General features: G+C 32.8%; 2 protein-coding genes across 2 annotated transcripts; both read left to right on the top strand.

Annotated features, from left to right (window-relative positions):
- On the top strand, positions 1–4,253 carry LOC126707962 (probable protein phosphatase 2C 51). The gene is made up of 6 exons (XM_050407731.1): positions 1–169; positions 1,784–2,081; positions 2,686–2,939; positions 3,019–3,145; positions 3,449–3,626; positions 3,924–4,253. Exons 2-6 carry the CDS (start codon positions 1,808–1,810, stop codon positions 4,159–4,161), a joined length of 1,071 nt encoding a protein of 356 aa, XP_050263688.1. The 5' UTR covers positions 1–169; positions 1,784–1,807; the 3' UTR covers positions 4,162–4,253.
- A 1,134-nt stretch (positions 4,254–5,387) lies between these two features.
- Positions 5,388–8,412, top strand: LOC126707963 (probable protein phosphatase 2C 51). Its single transcript, XM_050407732.1, has 6 exons — positions 5,388–5,552; positions 6,112–6,391; positions 6,698–6,948; positions 7,029–7,161; positions 7,465–7,642; positions 8,000–8,412. Exons 2-6 carry the CDS (start codon positions 6,139–6,141, stop codon positions 8,235–8,237), a joined length of 1,053 nt encoding a protein of 350 aa, XP_050263689.1. The 5' UTR covers positions 5,388–5,552; positions 6,112–6,138; the 3' UTR covers positions 8,238–8,412.
- The last annotated feature ends 3,989 nt before the right edge of the window (positions 8,413–12,401 follow it).

The raw sequence follows: 12,401 nt of genomic DNA, 5'->3' as shown, positions 1-12,401 counted from the left end.
AACCGAGCAGTCGAGCACTATATAGTTGTATACGCTTAAAAATTCAATCGGAAACTGACAGAGAGAGAGAGAGTCCGAGTCATTCACACTGACTCACTCACTCACTCACTCTATCACCGTCGCAATCAAATCGTTCCTCTCAGGACTCAATTCATAGCCCATTGACCAGGTACAAAATATCAATCTTATTGCCCTTCTTTTTCTAGCTAAGCTATGGTTCCGTTTGGTTGACGAAAATAACTTATTGCTTGGTTATAGTTGATTATTATTGCCTTTTGTTTCCCAGCTTCTTAAATTAATGAAAATCCAAAGCTAATTACATGAATTTCAGGTTTCTTTCTTTCCTAGGTACCAAACAAGCCAGAATATCTATTGTTAAAGCTTGAAATTTTAGTGGGTTTGTTTGTTTGTTTGTTTCTATGTTATGTTGTTTGTGAATATCTATTGTTAGCTTAAAAATTTTAATTTTATACAAAACCTAAATTTTATAAAATAGTGCAACTGAGCTACAAAGCTCTTGGCTTCAACTTGCCATTTGAAGTTGGAACACCCCAGATTTCAATTTGGACTCTTTGGCTGATTTGGCGATAGATTTCTTTAACTTATTGGCAAAAATAGAGAATGGGTTTCCTTAAGACTAGACAGATTTCTAGAAACTGTGTGTGTGTGTGTGTGTGAATTTACTTATTAGAGACCTTTTTATGCGCGGTTTAGAAGCGATCGTGAACATGTTCTCTAAACTAGCATTTTTTTTTTTTTTTTTTCTGAAAATATAAATATAAAGTGCACTCTGCTCCTGGTGCAGGGCAGAAAGGGGAAAAGGAGTACTAGAATTCATGATAATATTTAAGCATGCAATGCTTAATATAACATATGGTTTTAGGCCTTTGGGGTAGTATATTGTGTAATTAAAAGGGTTTCTTATGATATTCTTTTACTAATGTAAGCATTTGCTACCATCTTAAAACTAGTTTATACAGCTAAAGTAACTACTGCCATTGTACATAGATCACAAATGTCTAATTGATCAGTTCCTAGTATATATTGACAACAATTGTAGGTGGTTCATGTCCTGTTTTTGTGTGAGCTGCAAGGGCTGGTGGAAAGACATATCACATTCATATTTTGTGTTGTTGGAAATACTTTGAAGAAGCAGTAACCAGAAGAGTAACACCATATAGTTTTCTCCTAATTGTTCATCTTAAAGTAATAGGTTTTTTTTTTTTTTTTTTTTTTTTTTTTTTTTTTTTTTTTTTTTTTTTAAGAATACAAGTGGCTTATGTGCTAGTATTTGATCTATTTAATCTATTTGTATCTCTCAAATGTCAGAAATTTTGGTCGGTATTTCTTTAACTAATCACCATATCATTTCTGTGTAATACGTTTACAACTTCTACTTGCCAAAACTTCGTCCATATATTAAATTGCCAACTAAATATATTATATGAGTCTTAAGAAATCTAAATTTGAATCACTTTTTGCATGACTCTGTAACTGATAGACTGAGAAGATAGGATGCCATGTTCTCATGATTAGTTGATTACAGGGTGCCAAAATATGAATATTTATGACTATCGTTTAATGAGACTTTTACTAGGAAGCGAATGAATTAACTATCAGTTTACTACTGAAGCTTTTTAATTTTTTATTCCTATTCAATTTTCTACTGATTGTTGGCCAAACAAACTGTCATATCTGTGCATTTCTTAAGACTGTGTTAGTTTGATTTTTCCAGAGTTTAAAGTGTTTCTCTGTATGACTTTTGGTATTTCTTTTTTCTCAGGAGTAAATTTCTATTGTCCACTTCATGATGAAAGGCTTTAAAATTTCAATACTCTGGTTAGGAATTTCTGTTCTTGCGATTCCATCTTCATATGGAGTATCTGTATCATGTATGATGGCATATGACGAAGGTGGCATTTCTAATGTGTTGGAGTCTCCTGAATGTTCTGAGTGGGTTCTTTCCACTGAATCTCTTCAAAATAAGACTTTGAACTGCCAGTCTGCCACACTTCAGGGACATAGGGACTACCAAGAAGATCGTATCTTATGTCATCCTGATATGAAAATACCACGCCTTGGTACGCTCTCTTTTCTCCCTCTTGAAAGTTATCCTTACTCAAAGACTGATTTTATTTGTATTTTTGGATTTATAAATTTCAGATGTAACATGTGAAACTGTATTTAGGATCTGCTAGTGTTGGGGGGGGAAAATTACATTTTAAAGCCTTCAGTTTAGGAGTAGAACAATTTAAACCCTATAGTTTTCAAGAGTAAAAAATTTAAAAAAAAAAAAAAAAAAAAAAAAAAGAACCCTAGAGTTTCAAAGTAACAAATTAAAACCCCGATGTTTCAAAAGGTAGTAAATTAAAGATTCAGCCATATTAAAAATCAAACACAATGCTAATGTTTAATTTGTTACTTTTTAAAATTTTAGGATCACCCTTAAAAAATGGAAAAAGAAAAAAGAAAAAAATAAAAGAAAGAGAAGATAAAATGATATGTGCGTAATGAATCCAAGAACGGGGTACCCAAATTGATTTCCTTTCTCATTTGTTAGACAAACTAAGGTTTCATATGTTGAAGAAACACTTCTTTAGGAGCATCACTTTTCAAATTGACAAAAACTTTTGATATTTACATTGATGTGGACAACTTATTGTTTGAAGCATGCCTTGGATGCAGGAAAAAGTGGTCTTGAGGAGGGTAAAGTTGGTGTTATGGCAGTATTTGATGGTCATGGTGGTAAGGAAGCTAGTGAGATGGCTTCAAAACTTCTGTTGGATTACTTTTACATGCATGCTTTATTCAGCTCGTACAAGCTACTGACACAGTACAAGGGAGTGTTACCTGTAACTGATGATGAAATCACACATTTGAAAATACTAAAAGAAGCATTGTTGAATACAATTCAAGAAATTGATTTCAAATTTTCTCAGGCAAGCAGAATCTATGTACTTTAGTTCTTTTAGCTGGTTTTCTTCAAATATAGATCTATGTTCCACTGTATACTTTCAGGAGGCTTTTCAAAAGAAGATTTTCTCAGGATCCACAGCCACTGTGGCTCTTCTTGTTGATGGGAAGATTTTAATTGCCAATGTTGGTGACTCAAAGGCCCTTTTATGCACGAAGAAGATTCGGTCTGGTCAGTTAATTGATTCTCTGATATCTTCTCTCTCTCTCATTAGTTATATTTGACTCTTTAACCAGTTGCATCCAGAAGATAGTGACCCTAACGAATGGGATTAAAGGTTTAGTTGGGTTGAGTTAAATTTAGTTGTCGCTGTTAGAAGCATGCTAAAATGGTAAAGAATACTTCTCTTAATGCTTCTACGTGAAAAATGACTTTCCTAAGAAGTTGGTTGTATATTAAGCAAAGAGTATATAAACTTTTACCTTTTTTTTAACCTAATAGCTGACTATCTGTACGTTTACATGAAAATGACAGGCAACATGACAACTAGTCTTTCAGTCACTAAACTAACAGAAGATCACCATCCAGATAGAGATGATGAAAGAGTTCGAATTGAAGCAGCTGGTGGTTCTGTTGTTAGTGTTTGGGGTGTGCCTCGAGTCAATCGAATACTCACTTTGTCCAGAGCCATTGGTGATGTGTATCTAAAGAGGTGATTTCTTATTCCATTCAGAAATAGTAACCAACCTTACAGTTTTGGGAGTAAAGGCTTTGTTATTGTTTGCAAACTATATTCCATTCAGAAATAGAATGATATATTAACCCCCACCCCCTCCCCCCCGCCTTCACCCTTTCTCACACACGCAATCATAGTTTTTACATGACGTAAAAAAGTACTGATTTTTATAATGTCTAGAGTTTGCTTTCAGTTATGTTATCTGTTACATGTTATGATTTATATATACTTCCAATTTTAAAGGAGCTTGTATTCTTCTTCTTGTGTGATCAGATTTGGCGTTATAGCTGTGCCTCAAGTGACAGGTTGGCAACCTCTAGATGCCAATGATAGATTTCTGGTGATTTCATCTGATGGTATTTTCGAAAGCTTGACACCGCAAGATGTGTGTGATCTTATATATGATTCAAGTTCATGCTCGCCCTCATCCTCATTGGGCGATTGCATTGTAAATACAGCATTTGAGAAAGGTAGCATGGATAATTTGTCAGTTATTGTAGTTCCATTATGATGTTTTATTTATTTGTATTTTTTGTTGTTGTTGTGAACTTGTTGGTAGAAAGATATCAGAATTAGATAGGCTTTAGCCAAAGTGGTTTGTAATTTCTTCTTCTTCTCTGACTCTCTCTTCTTTTTTATTTTATTTTTTTGAATTAGCATTGGCTACACATCGGTTTATTTACTCAAAAAGAGCCTGATGAAGGATCAAAAACCCTACCTCACCCTAACTATTGAATTAAAAAAAAAAAAAAAAAAAAAAAAGGCCTTTAGTGGACCAAAAGAGAGGAAAAAATAATAATAAGCTTATAATTATATATCTTAATAAATTTGGATTATTTGATGGATTCCAATTAACTCAATTAGTAAAAGTTATTTTACTTAAATAATAGAAGTATTGGAGGTTAAAATTTTTTTTTAAAAAAAGAAGAAAAAAACTATTTTTCTCAATCTAACAAGTCGAAACTATCCAAATTTAATTCTTAAGTAGATTGAATAGATCGAAGTGGACCAAAAAGGACTTAAGTGGACCGAATGGACTAAAGTAGACTAAAATTAACCAAAGTGGAGTGAGTCGGAGAGAATGAATTGAAATGGACTAAATGGACTGAATCAAAAGGAAAGGATCAAAATGGACAGAAATGCTACACTCTTGCCTATGAAATAGGATCCTTTATTCCTGATTGACAATGTAGAAAATGCCACATCATTTAAAATTTTAAATAATGTGCCACTAGATTCATATTTAGATTTCTAAAATTTAATTTGAACCATGTAATGGATCCATTTAATGGAGAGGATCTTATTACAGGATTGCTTATATTCATTAAAAATGATGTACGATGAATGTAGAGAGGGGCAAACTAGTTTTTTGATGACCTTATCATGATAATTATTTTTATCATCAGGTCAAAACACTAATCAATTTTCAATATAGACCATATTTAAATCCCAACTAATTGAACTACCAGGTTCTCCACTTTTAATTTCTTGAACGAAACTTGTGTAATATGGAAATGAAAAGATTATTAACAGGTGACGTTGCAAATGCTAGCTTCTTTCACTAACCCAACTTAGTTTTGTTTCCTTCTTTTAAAAAACAAAAAAAAAAACTTAGTTTTATTTAATTAAATCAAAAACAGATAATGTGGCAAGTGGTAGCTGCTTTGACTAATCTGACATGGCAATCCTATTGCTCACCAACGTAACAGTATCACCTCCAACTACGGAACCAAGCACTATGTATAGTCATATAGAGGAAGATTGCTCTCAGAGAGAGAGAAAGAGAGAGAGAGAGTCCGAGTCAGAGTCATTCACACTGACTCACTCTACAACTACAACTACAACTACAACAGTCCCAATCGAATCGTTCCTCTCAGATTCAAATCAAACCCTATTGATCAGGTACAACCATCAGTCTTGTTATAAACAAAAGAAATCCTTTTTTTGTTGTTGTTTTTTGTTTTTCTACTTAAATAATGAAAAATCCGAATCTAAACAATTTGAGGTTTCTTTCCTAGCAACCAAACAGGGCATAATGCTTTTATTTTTTTGGAATGGTATTGGGTCTTCTTTTATATGCTCGAAGTGGTTACTAAATTAGTTGACTTTTCATCATGTTTATTAACGGTTCATCTTAAAGTATATACTTTTTTTTCAAAAGCAGTACAATTGGCATTTTTTTTAAAAAGCAGTACAATTGGCATTTCTTAAACTAATCACTGTATCATGTCTATGGAAATATCATATGAATCTATAGAAATGTAAAGTTTGAGTTACTTCTCATGATTACATGCTGCCTGAAATGAACTTCTATGACTGATGTTTAATGAAACTTTTACTAGGGAGTGAACAAATTGAGTCCTAAGCTTTTGTTTCTATGCAATTTCTTTCCCATTGTTAGTTTGTTTTTTCAGAGTTTAAAATCTTCTCTGTATGACTTTTGGGGTTTCTTTTTTCTCAGGAGTAGAATTCTATTATCCACTTCATAATGGAAGGGTTTAAAATTTCAGTACTTTGGTTAACAATTTTTGTTATTTTGATTCCATCTTCATATGGGGTATCCATGTTGCGTATGATGGAAAATGATGAAGGTGGCCTTTCTGAACGTGCTGAGTGGGATCTCTCCACCGAATCTCTTCAAAATAAGACAGTGAACTGCCAGTTTGCCACATTTCTGGGGCATAGGGAATACCAAGAGGATCGTATTGTATGTGATCTTGATATGAAGATACCACATCTAGGTACTCACTCTCTCTCTCTCTCTTTCCTCGCTCTTGAAAATTACCCTTATTATTTTAGGACAGGTTTTATTGTATGTTCACATTCATAAATTTCAGATTTTACACATAAAGAGAGAGAGAGAGAGAGAGAGAGAGAGAGTGTAATAATATAAATTCATAATGAATCCAATAACAGGACGCTCAAAGTAAGGTTTCATATCTTGAAGAAACACTGCTTTAGGAGCATGACTTCTCAAACTGACAGAACACTTTTGATGTTTATATTGATGTGGACAAGTTATTGTTTGAAGCTTGACTTGAATGCAGGCAAAAATGGGCTTGGGGAGGGTACAGTTGGTGTTATGGCAGTATTTGATGGTCATATTGGTGAGGAAGCTAGTGAGATGGCTTCAAAACTTCTGCTGGATTACTTTTACATGCATGCTTTATTCAATACCTCCGAGCTAATGGAACAGTACGAGGGAGTACCTGTAACTGAGGATGAAATAACACATTTGGAAATATTAAAAGAAGCATTGTTGAGGACAATTCGTGACATTGATTTCAAATTTTCTCAGGCAAGCAGAATCTGTTCACTTCTAGTACTTTTATCTGGTTTTCTTCACAGATTTATCTATGCTCTGCTATATGCTTTCAGGAGGCTTTTGAAAAGAGGATTTTCTCAGGATCCACAGCCACTGTGGCTATTCTTGTTGATGGGAAGATTTTAATTGCCAATGTTGGTGACTCAAAGGCCCTTTTATGCACAAAGAAAATTCAGTCTGGTCAAGGTTCTAGTTCTCTGATATCTCCCTTTTTTTTATGTAGTGATATTGATTATTGACTTTTAAACCAGTTGCACCGAGAAGATAACTCATACTATTGAATGGGAATTAAGGTTTAGTTGAGTTGAGTTGAAATAGTTGTGTCGATTAGATTTGTGCTAAAATGATAAAGAATTTCTTTCTCTTAATGCTTTTACCTGAAATAGGACTTTCCTAAGCATCAGTTGTATATTAAGTGAAGGAGTATAAAAACTTTACCTTATTTTAACCTAATAATTGAATATCTGTATGTTTACATGAAAATGACAGGTAACTTGACAGCCAGTCTTTCAGCTACTGAACTAACAGAAGATCATAGTCCAGGTAGAGATGATGAAAGAGCTCGAATTGAAGCAGCTGGTGGTATCGTTGTTACTCTTTGGGGTAAGCCTTGGGTGAATGCTGAACTTCCTATGTCCCGAGCCATTGGTGATGTGTACCAAAAGAGGTGGGTTTCTTAACTTGAATGACAGCTAAAGTTTCCCTTATTTTCTCAGTTTGTCATATTTTTGTTACCTGATTTTCTATTTTTTATTCCATTCAGAAATAGAGACCAATCTCAAAGTTTTGGGACTAACTGATTTGTTACGATTGCATTCCATTCAGAAATACTGAAATAGCCCCACCAAACCCCCCCCCCCCCCCCATTTTAGACACACACAATCCTAGTTTTAACCCAAGGTAAAAAAGCTCTGATTTTTACCATGTCTAGAGTTCACTGTCGGTTCTGTTATCTAATTCATGTTAACATACACACACACTTGCAATTATAATGGAGCTTGTATTTTCATTCTTTTTTGGTCAGATTTGGTGTTATAGCTGAGCCTGAAGTGACAGGTTGGCAAACTCTAGATGCCAAAGATAGATTTTTGGTGGTTTCTTCTGATGGTATTTTTGAAAGCATGACACCGCAAGATGTATGTGATCTTGTACATGATTCAAGTTCATGCTCGCCCTCATCCTCGTTAGCTGAATGCATAGTAAATACAGCGTTTGAGAAAGGCAGCGTGGATAATTTGTCAGTTATTGTAGTTCCATTATGATGGTTTTTCTGTCAACTTGTAGGAAGAAAGATGTTAGAATTAGATACTTGGTAAATTGGTTTGTAATTGCTTTTTTTGGAGCATTGGCTACACATACAATCATTTACTCAAAAACAGCATGATGAAAGATCATAACCTTTTTAACCATAATAATTGGGTACATTCATTGATGTTTTCCCCTTTCTTTTATGAAAAATTATTATGGCACTCTATGGACTACTGTTTTCTTGAATATATGCTATCTAGCTTGACCAATTTGAGTAAATGATGTAGACCAAATATTGAGGATATTCATATCATATATAAATGAGATTGGATTATTATTATTATTTTCTTGTTAGAAAATATTGGATTCATTAATAAATAAAATCAGATTGACCTAAAGTTTAGAATATATGATATGCATACGATGAAAACATGCTATTGGCCACTGGGTTTTTTTTGCTTGTATTTGGTGGTGCATGTGGAAATTAGCATTGCTAGGAGTCAATTCAAAGTTGGGAATTTCTAAATAATGTTTTTGAGTTAGACCATTCTAAAGAAAATTTCTATTTTGAAAACAGCGAAAAACAAGTTTATGTTTTGGATCTAAAAAACCTTTTTTTTCAATGTTTTTTTTTTTTTTTTTTTTTAATACAATTGAATGTCGATGAGAGATAAACAAAAAATGGTGTACACTAAAAGTGTTTACAGAACACTTTGTTATACTTATACCCTATCCAACAAGTAAATAATCAAACAGCTCTGTCATATGTATAGTTGCACAAGATAATGAGAAACTAAAGACAAGAATCAACTTGCATATAATGGCTAATCAAAACTACTGCAATGTCCGCCCTTGTAAATTCTTTAAATGCATCTTCAATTTGTCCACCAGTTATTTCTTAGAGAGACAAGTAAAAATTCTTTATGAGAAAAAAGGAGTCAACAAAATTATTTTAATATTGTTAGCTACAAAAAAATATGCTTTGTAACTATGAAACAGAGTATGAACTAATCATAGTCACACGACAATTGTTGCCAAGCCTTAGGGTTGTAGTATTTCAAGTATTTTCTATTCTGTGCACTTTGTACTTATATCTTTTTCAAACTTGTATTAATGTGCTATCAGCTATATAACAAAATTCGAACCCTTCCTTTCATGTAAGCCCTTTTCACCCACTTCATAATGGCTACAAGTAAAATCATTTCAGATCATGTTTTCAACATTTGTTTATTCACACATTAACTTGTAAAGTTGTAGATTAAGCATTCACTATGGGTGAGTGAGAAGTTTGTTAAACAAACATCAATTGTCAACCTTTCTCTCTCTCTTTATTTTATATATATATTAGACGTAGACTTATGTGATGCGTGATAATAAATAATTTTTTTTTATTGTAATATAATGTATAATTTTTTCTCCAAAAATTTTTGAAGATAATTTATTTTTCTTAAAAATTATACAACTTCTATTTAGTCCAATTAGGTCTACTTAGGCCCAATTAAACTGATTCTTTTTGTAGATTTTCTTTTCAAGTTTGGCTCAAAATTTTTTTTTTCTTTTTCTTTTTTGGGTTGAAAAGTATAAAAATTTATAATATTTGGACTAAACTCTTTAGTTTTGAGTTAAAAAATAAAAAGAAAAATACTAAATTAGATATTAGAAATTAGAAATATGAGGTCTAAAAATGCATTAAAAATGATAAATATTCAAAAGTTTTATTCGGTCCACATTGAATGATGATCATCTCAAGTTATCTAGGAGGAACCTGCTATAAAAACTTATTTATATAAATTAAATGATGATCTACATCTTGGAGTGAAGAACATCATGACAAATATTGAATGCAACTAAAAATAAATACTACTGGACGCCATTATTTTCTACTACATCAACCATGATGGACCATAGTCAAAAGTAGTTGGTCAAAATATCATATGCCACGCCCCAGAGAAAAGCGTAACAAAAGGTTACGATATTGGTTAAGTTTGGCCTTTTCAGCACTCAAATATGTCTTCTCCAAGTCGAATTCTCTTTGCTTTTCATCAGCTACAGAGCACAGTTCACGACCCCTCTCGATTTCCTTCTCCAAATAAGATTTTTCATTCACCAAGTCCTTCAAATACTGATCTCTTTCATTATTTTGTGCTTGTGTTACAGCTTCTCGAGTCTTTCTTTTTCTCTCTTCAATTGTCACAGATGGTGTATTCACATTCACACTCTCCATAACGATCGCAACTGACATTACAACATGAATCTAATATTAGCAAACATACAATAAAAACAGTGAACTATAAAGAAAGAAAAGAAATAACCAATTATATATGTACAAGAAAATTAATAACTCAATACGTTAATGAACTACATAAAATAAATAGAAAGGAAGAAATTGAAAGTTTAACTTAACTGAAAAAAGTTGTGGAATTTAAAACTTAAATGAATGAAAAAGTTGTGGAATTTAAAAACTCAATGAATAATAAAGGAGCTAGAGAAAAAGTTGTAAAACTTAACGATGATAATAGGTCTCTGTTGTGGTGGTATATATAGAGTGTTGGGATAAATCTCCATCCATGTGTGAATTAAATTAAATATAACTAAGCAACAGAGAAAATAGAAATCTATGAAAGCAATAAGAAATTAACTAGAAAGTAATAAGAAATCAACCAAAAAGAACACCAAGAATTACGTAAAAGGAAAAACCACAGGGCAAATACAATATATAATACCTCTAGAAACAAGTACAACCTCACCACAAAATCCGGTAGCAGTATCTTCAACTTTGAATACTTCAACTCTCTGAAACACTATTCTTTTTCCTTCAATAGGCTTCAAAACTGTGTTTCACTCTTCAATCTCTCTTTCAATGAAACCACACGCACCAAGCATTATATAAAAGCTTCTGCAGCCTGAGTCCTGACACTCCAAATACAATTAGGAATAGAAGTCTTGTACAACCAACGCCATGGATAATAGCCGATACTATTTTATTGTTGAATGAAATGAAGGTTTCGGTTTCAGTTTCAAAAAATAAAAATAAAAAGTCTGGTACACCAAGTTCACCTATTTCATGTTGAAATAGGATTCATTAAATAAGAACTTAAGAGTCCTATGTGGGCTGGACTCCTAGGTGAAGCCGTGCACCCCAGTCCCCAACGTACATAGAGCACCCTTGTGTTTATCAGTTTATTTAACTCGTGTCATTACATTATCATACAAAAACTTCCAAGTTGATTAGATTTAGGGATTAGTTGTAAATTCTATCTTAAAATAACCGATACATCACACATCCCAATCATAGTATATATGGGTTTTCCTTTACAAAATCGGATTAGGTCCTCTATAATATAAATAGCAACTATTTTCTTTTATTGAGAGATCAAAAGCCTCAAATCAAAAAGCCTATCTGTATTAGAATTTCTGTCCTCTCTTCATATTTTCAATGAAGAATACGTCTTTGTTTTCAGTCGATGAAAGCAATTTTAACTTGGCTCCTCCAAGTAGTCCTCCGCCAATAATCTTCGTGGAAGAAGAAGATGAAGAAGAAGAAGAAGAAGAAGAGGATGTTTATGATGATTATGATGGTGCTGTTCTTTTTATTGACTATGGTGATGATGATGAAGGTGGTGTTTATTACAACGAATCTCCCGAGGATGTTGTTGATGATGATTCTGATGATGTAAGATTAATTGTAGGCTTGAAAGTGATGAATATTTAAGAAGGGTCATTGTTGCTTTTGGGTGGTGAGTGTGCAGTGTGTTTGGAAGAGTTTCGTGTGGGGTCGCATGCTAAGTTGCCATGCTCACACATCTTTCATCAAAACTGCATTCTTCCATGGTTATGGATGAATGATTTCTGTCCACTCTGTCGCCATAAGATGGCTTAGTTTGATAGATTCTTTGTTTGTTGATCTTAATTTTATCTCAAATTTGTCTTAGAGTTAATTTTTAGTTTGTTCTGATTAAGTGTGTGATTCTTTCAAAGCACACTGAATTGAAACAGTGTGTCAATGAAATTATGTTTTGAAGTTAATTTAACTATTGCAAACTCTTTTTTTTTAATCTATTCAAACCTTGTAGAAATATCTCCTTCAGTGGTTTTACTTTGCACTTTTGATTAGCACTAAATACTTCTAAAAGGCTGCCAAGAACTATCTATTTAAAAAAAAAAAAAAAAAAAAAAAA

The sequence above is a fragment of the Quercus robur genome, chromosome 12 (genome assembly GCF_932294415.1).
Source record: "Quercus robur chromosome 12, dhQueRobu3.1, whole genome shotgun sequence".
Taxonomy (NCBI): Eukaryota; Viridiplantae; Streptophyta; class Magnoliopsida; order Fagales; family Fagaceae; genus Quercus; species Quercus robur.
The sequence above is the reverse complement of the archived record's forward strand: the minus strand, read 5'-3'. Positions and strand labels throughout refer to the sequence as shown.

Bases quoted from the DNA above. Each gene is read 5' to 3' on its own strand.
- LOC126707962 (XM_050407731.1), top strand. From the start codon at position 1,808: ATGATGAAAGGCTTTAAAATTTCAATACTCTGGTTAGGAATTTCTGTT. The intron at 2,940-3,018 runs GCAAGCAGAATC...GTATACTTTCAG, and splicing joins TTGATTTCAAATTTTCTCAG to GAGGCTTTTCAAAAGAAGAT. The intron at 3,146-3,448 runs GTCAGTTAATTG...TGAAAATGACAG, and splicing joins CACGAAGAAGATTCGGTCTG to GCAACATGACAACTAGTCTT.
- LOC126707963 (XM_050407732.1), top strand. From the start codon at position 6,139: ATGGAAGGGTTTAAAATTTCAGTACTTTGGTTAACAATTTTTGTTATT. The intron at 6,949-7,028 runs GCAAGCAGAATC...ATATGCTTTCAG, and splicing joins TTGATTTCAAATTTTCTCAG to GAGGCTTTTGAAAAGAGGAT. The intron at 7,643-7,999 runs GTGGGTTTCTTA...TTTTTTGGTCAG, and splicing joins GGTGATGTGTACCAAAAGAG to ATTTGGTGTTATAGCTGAGC.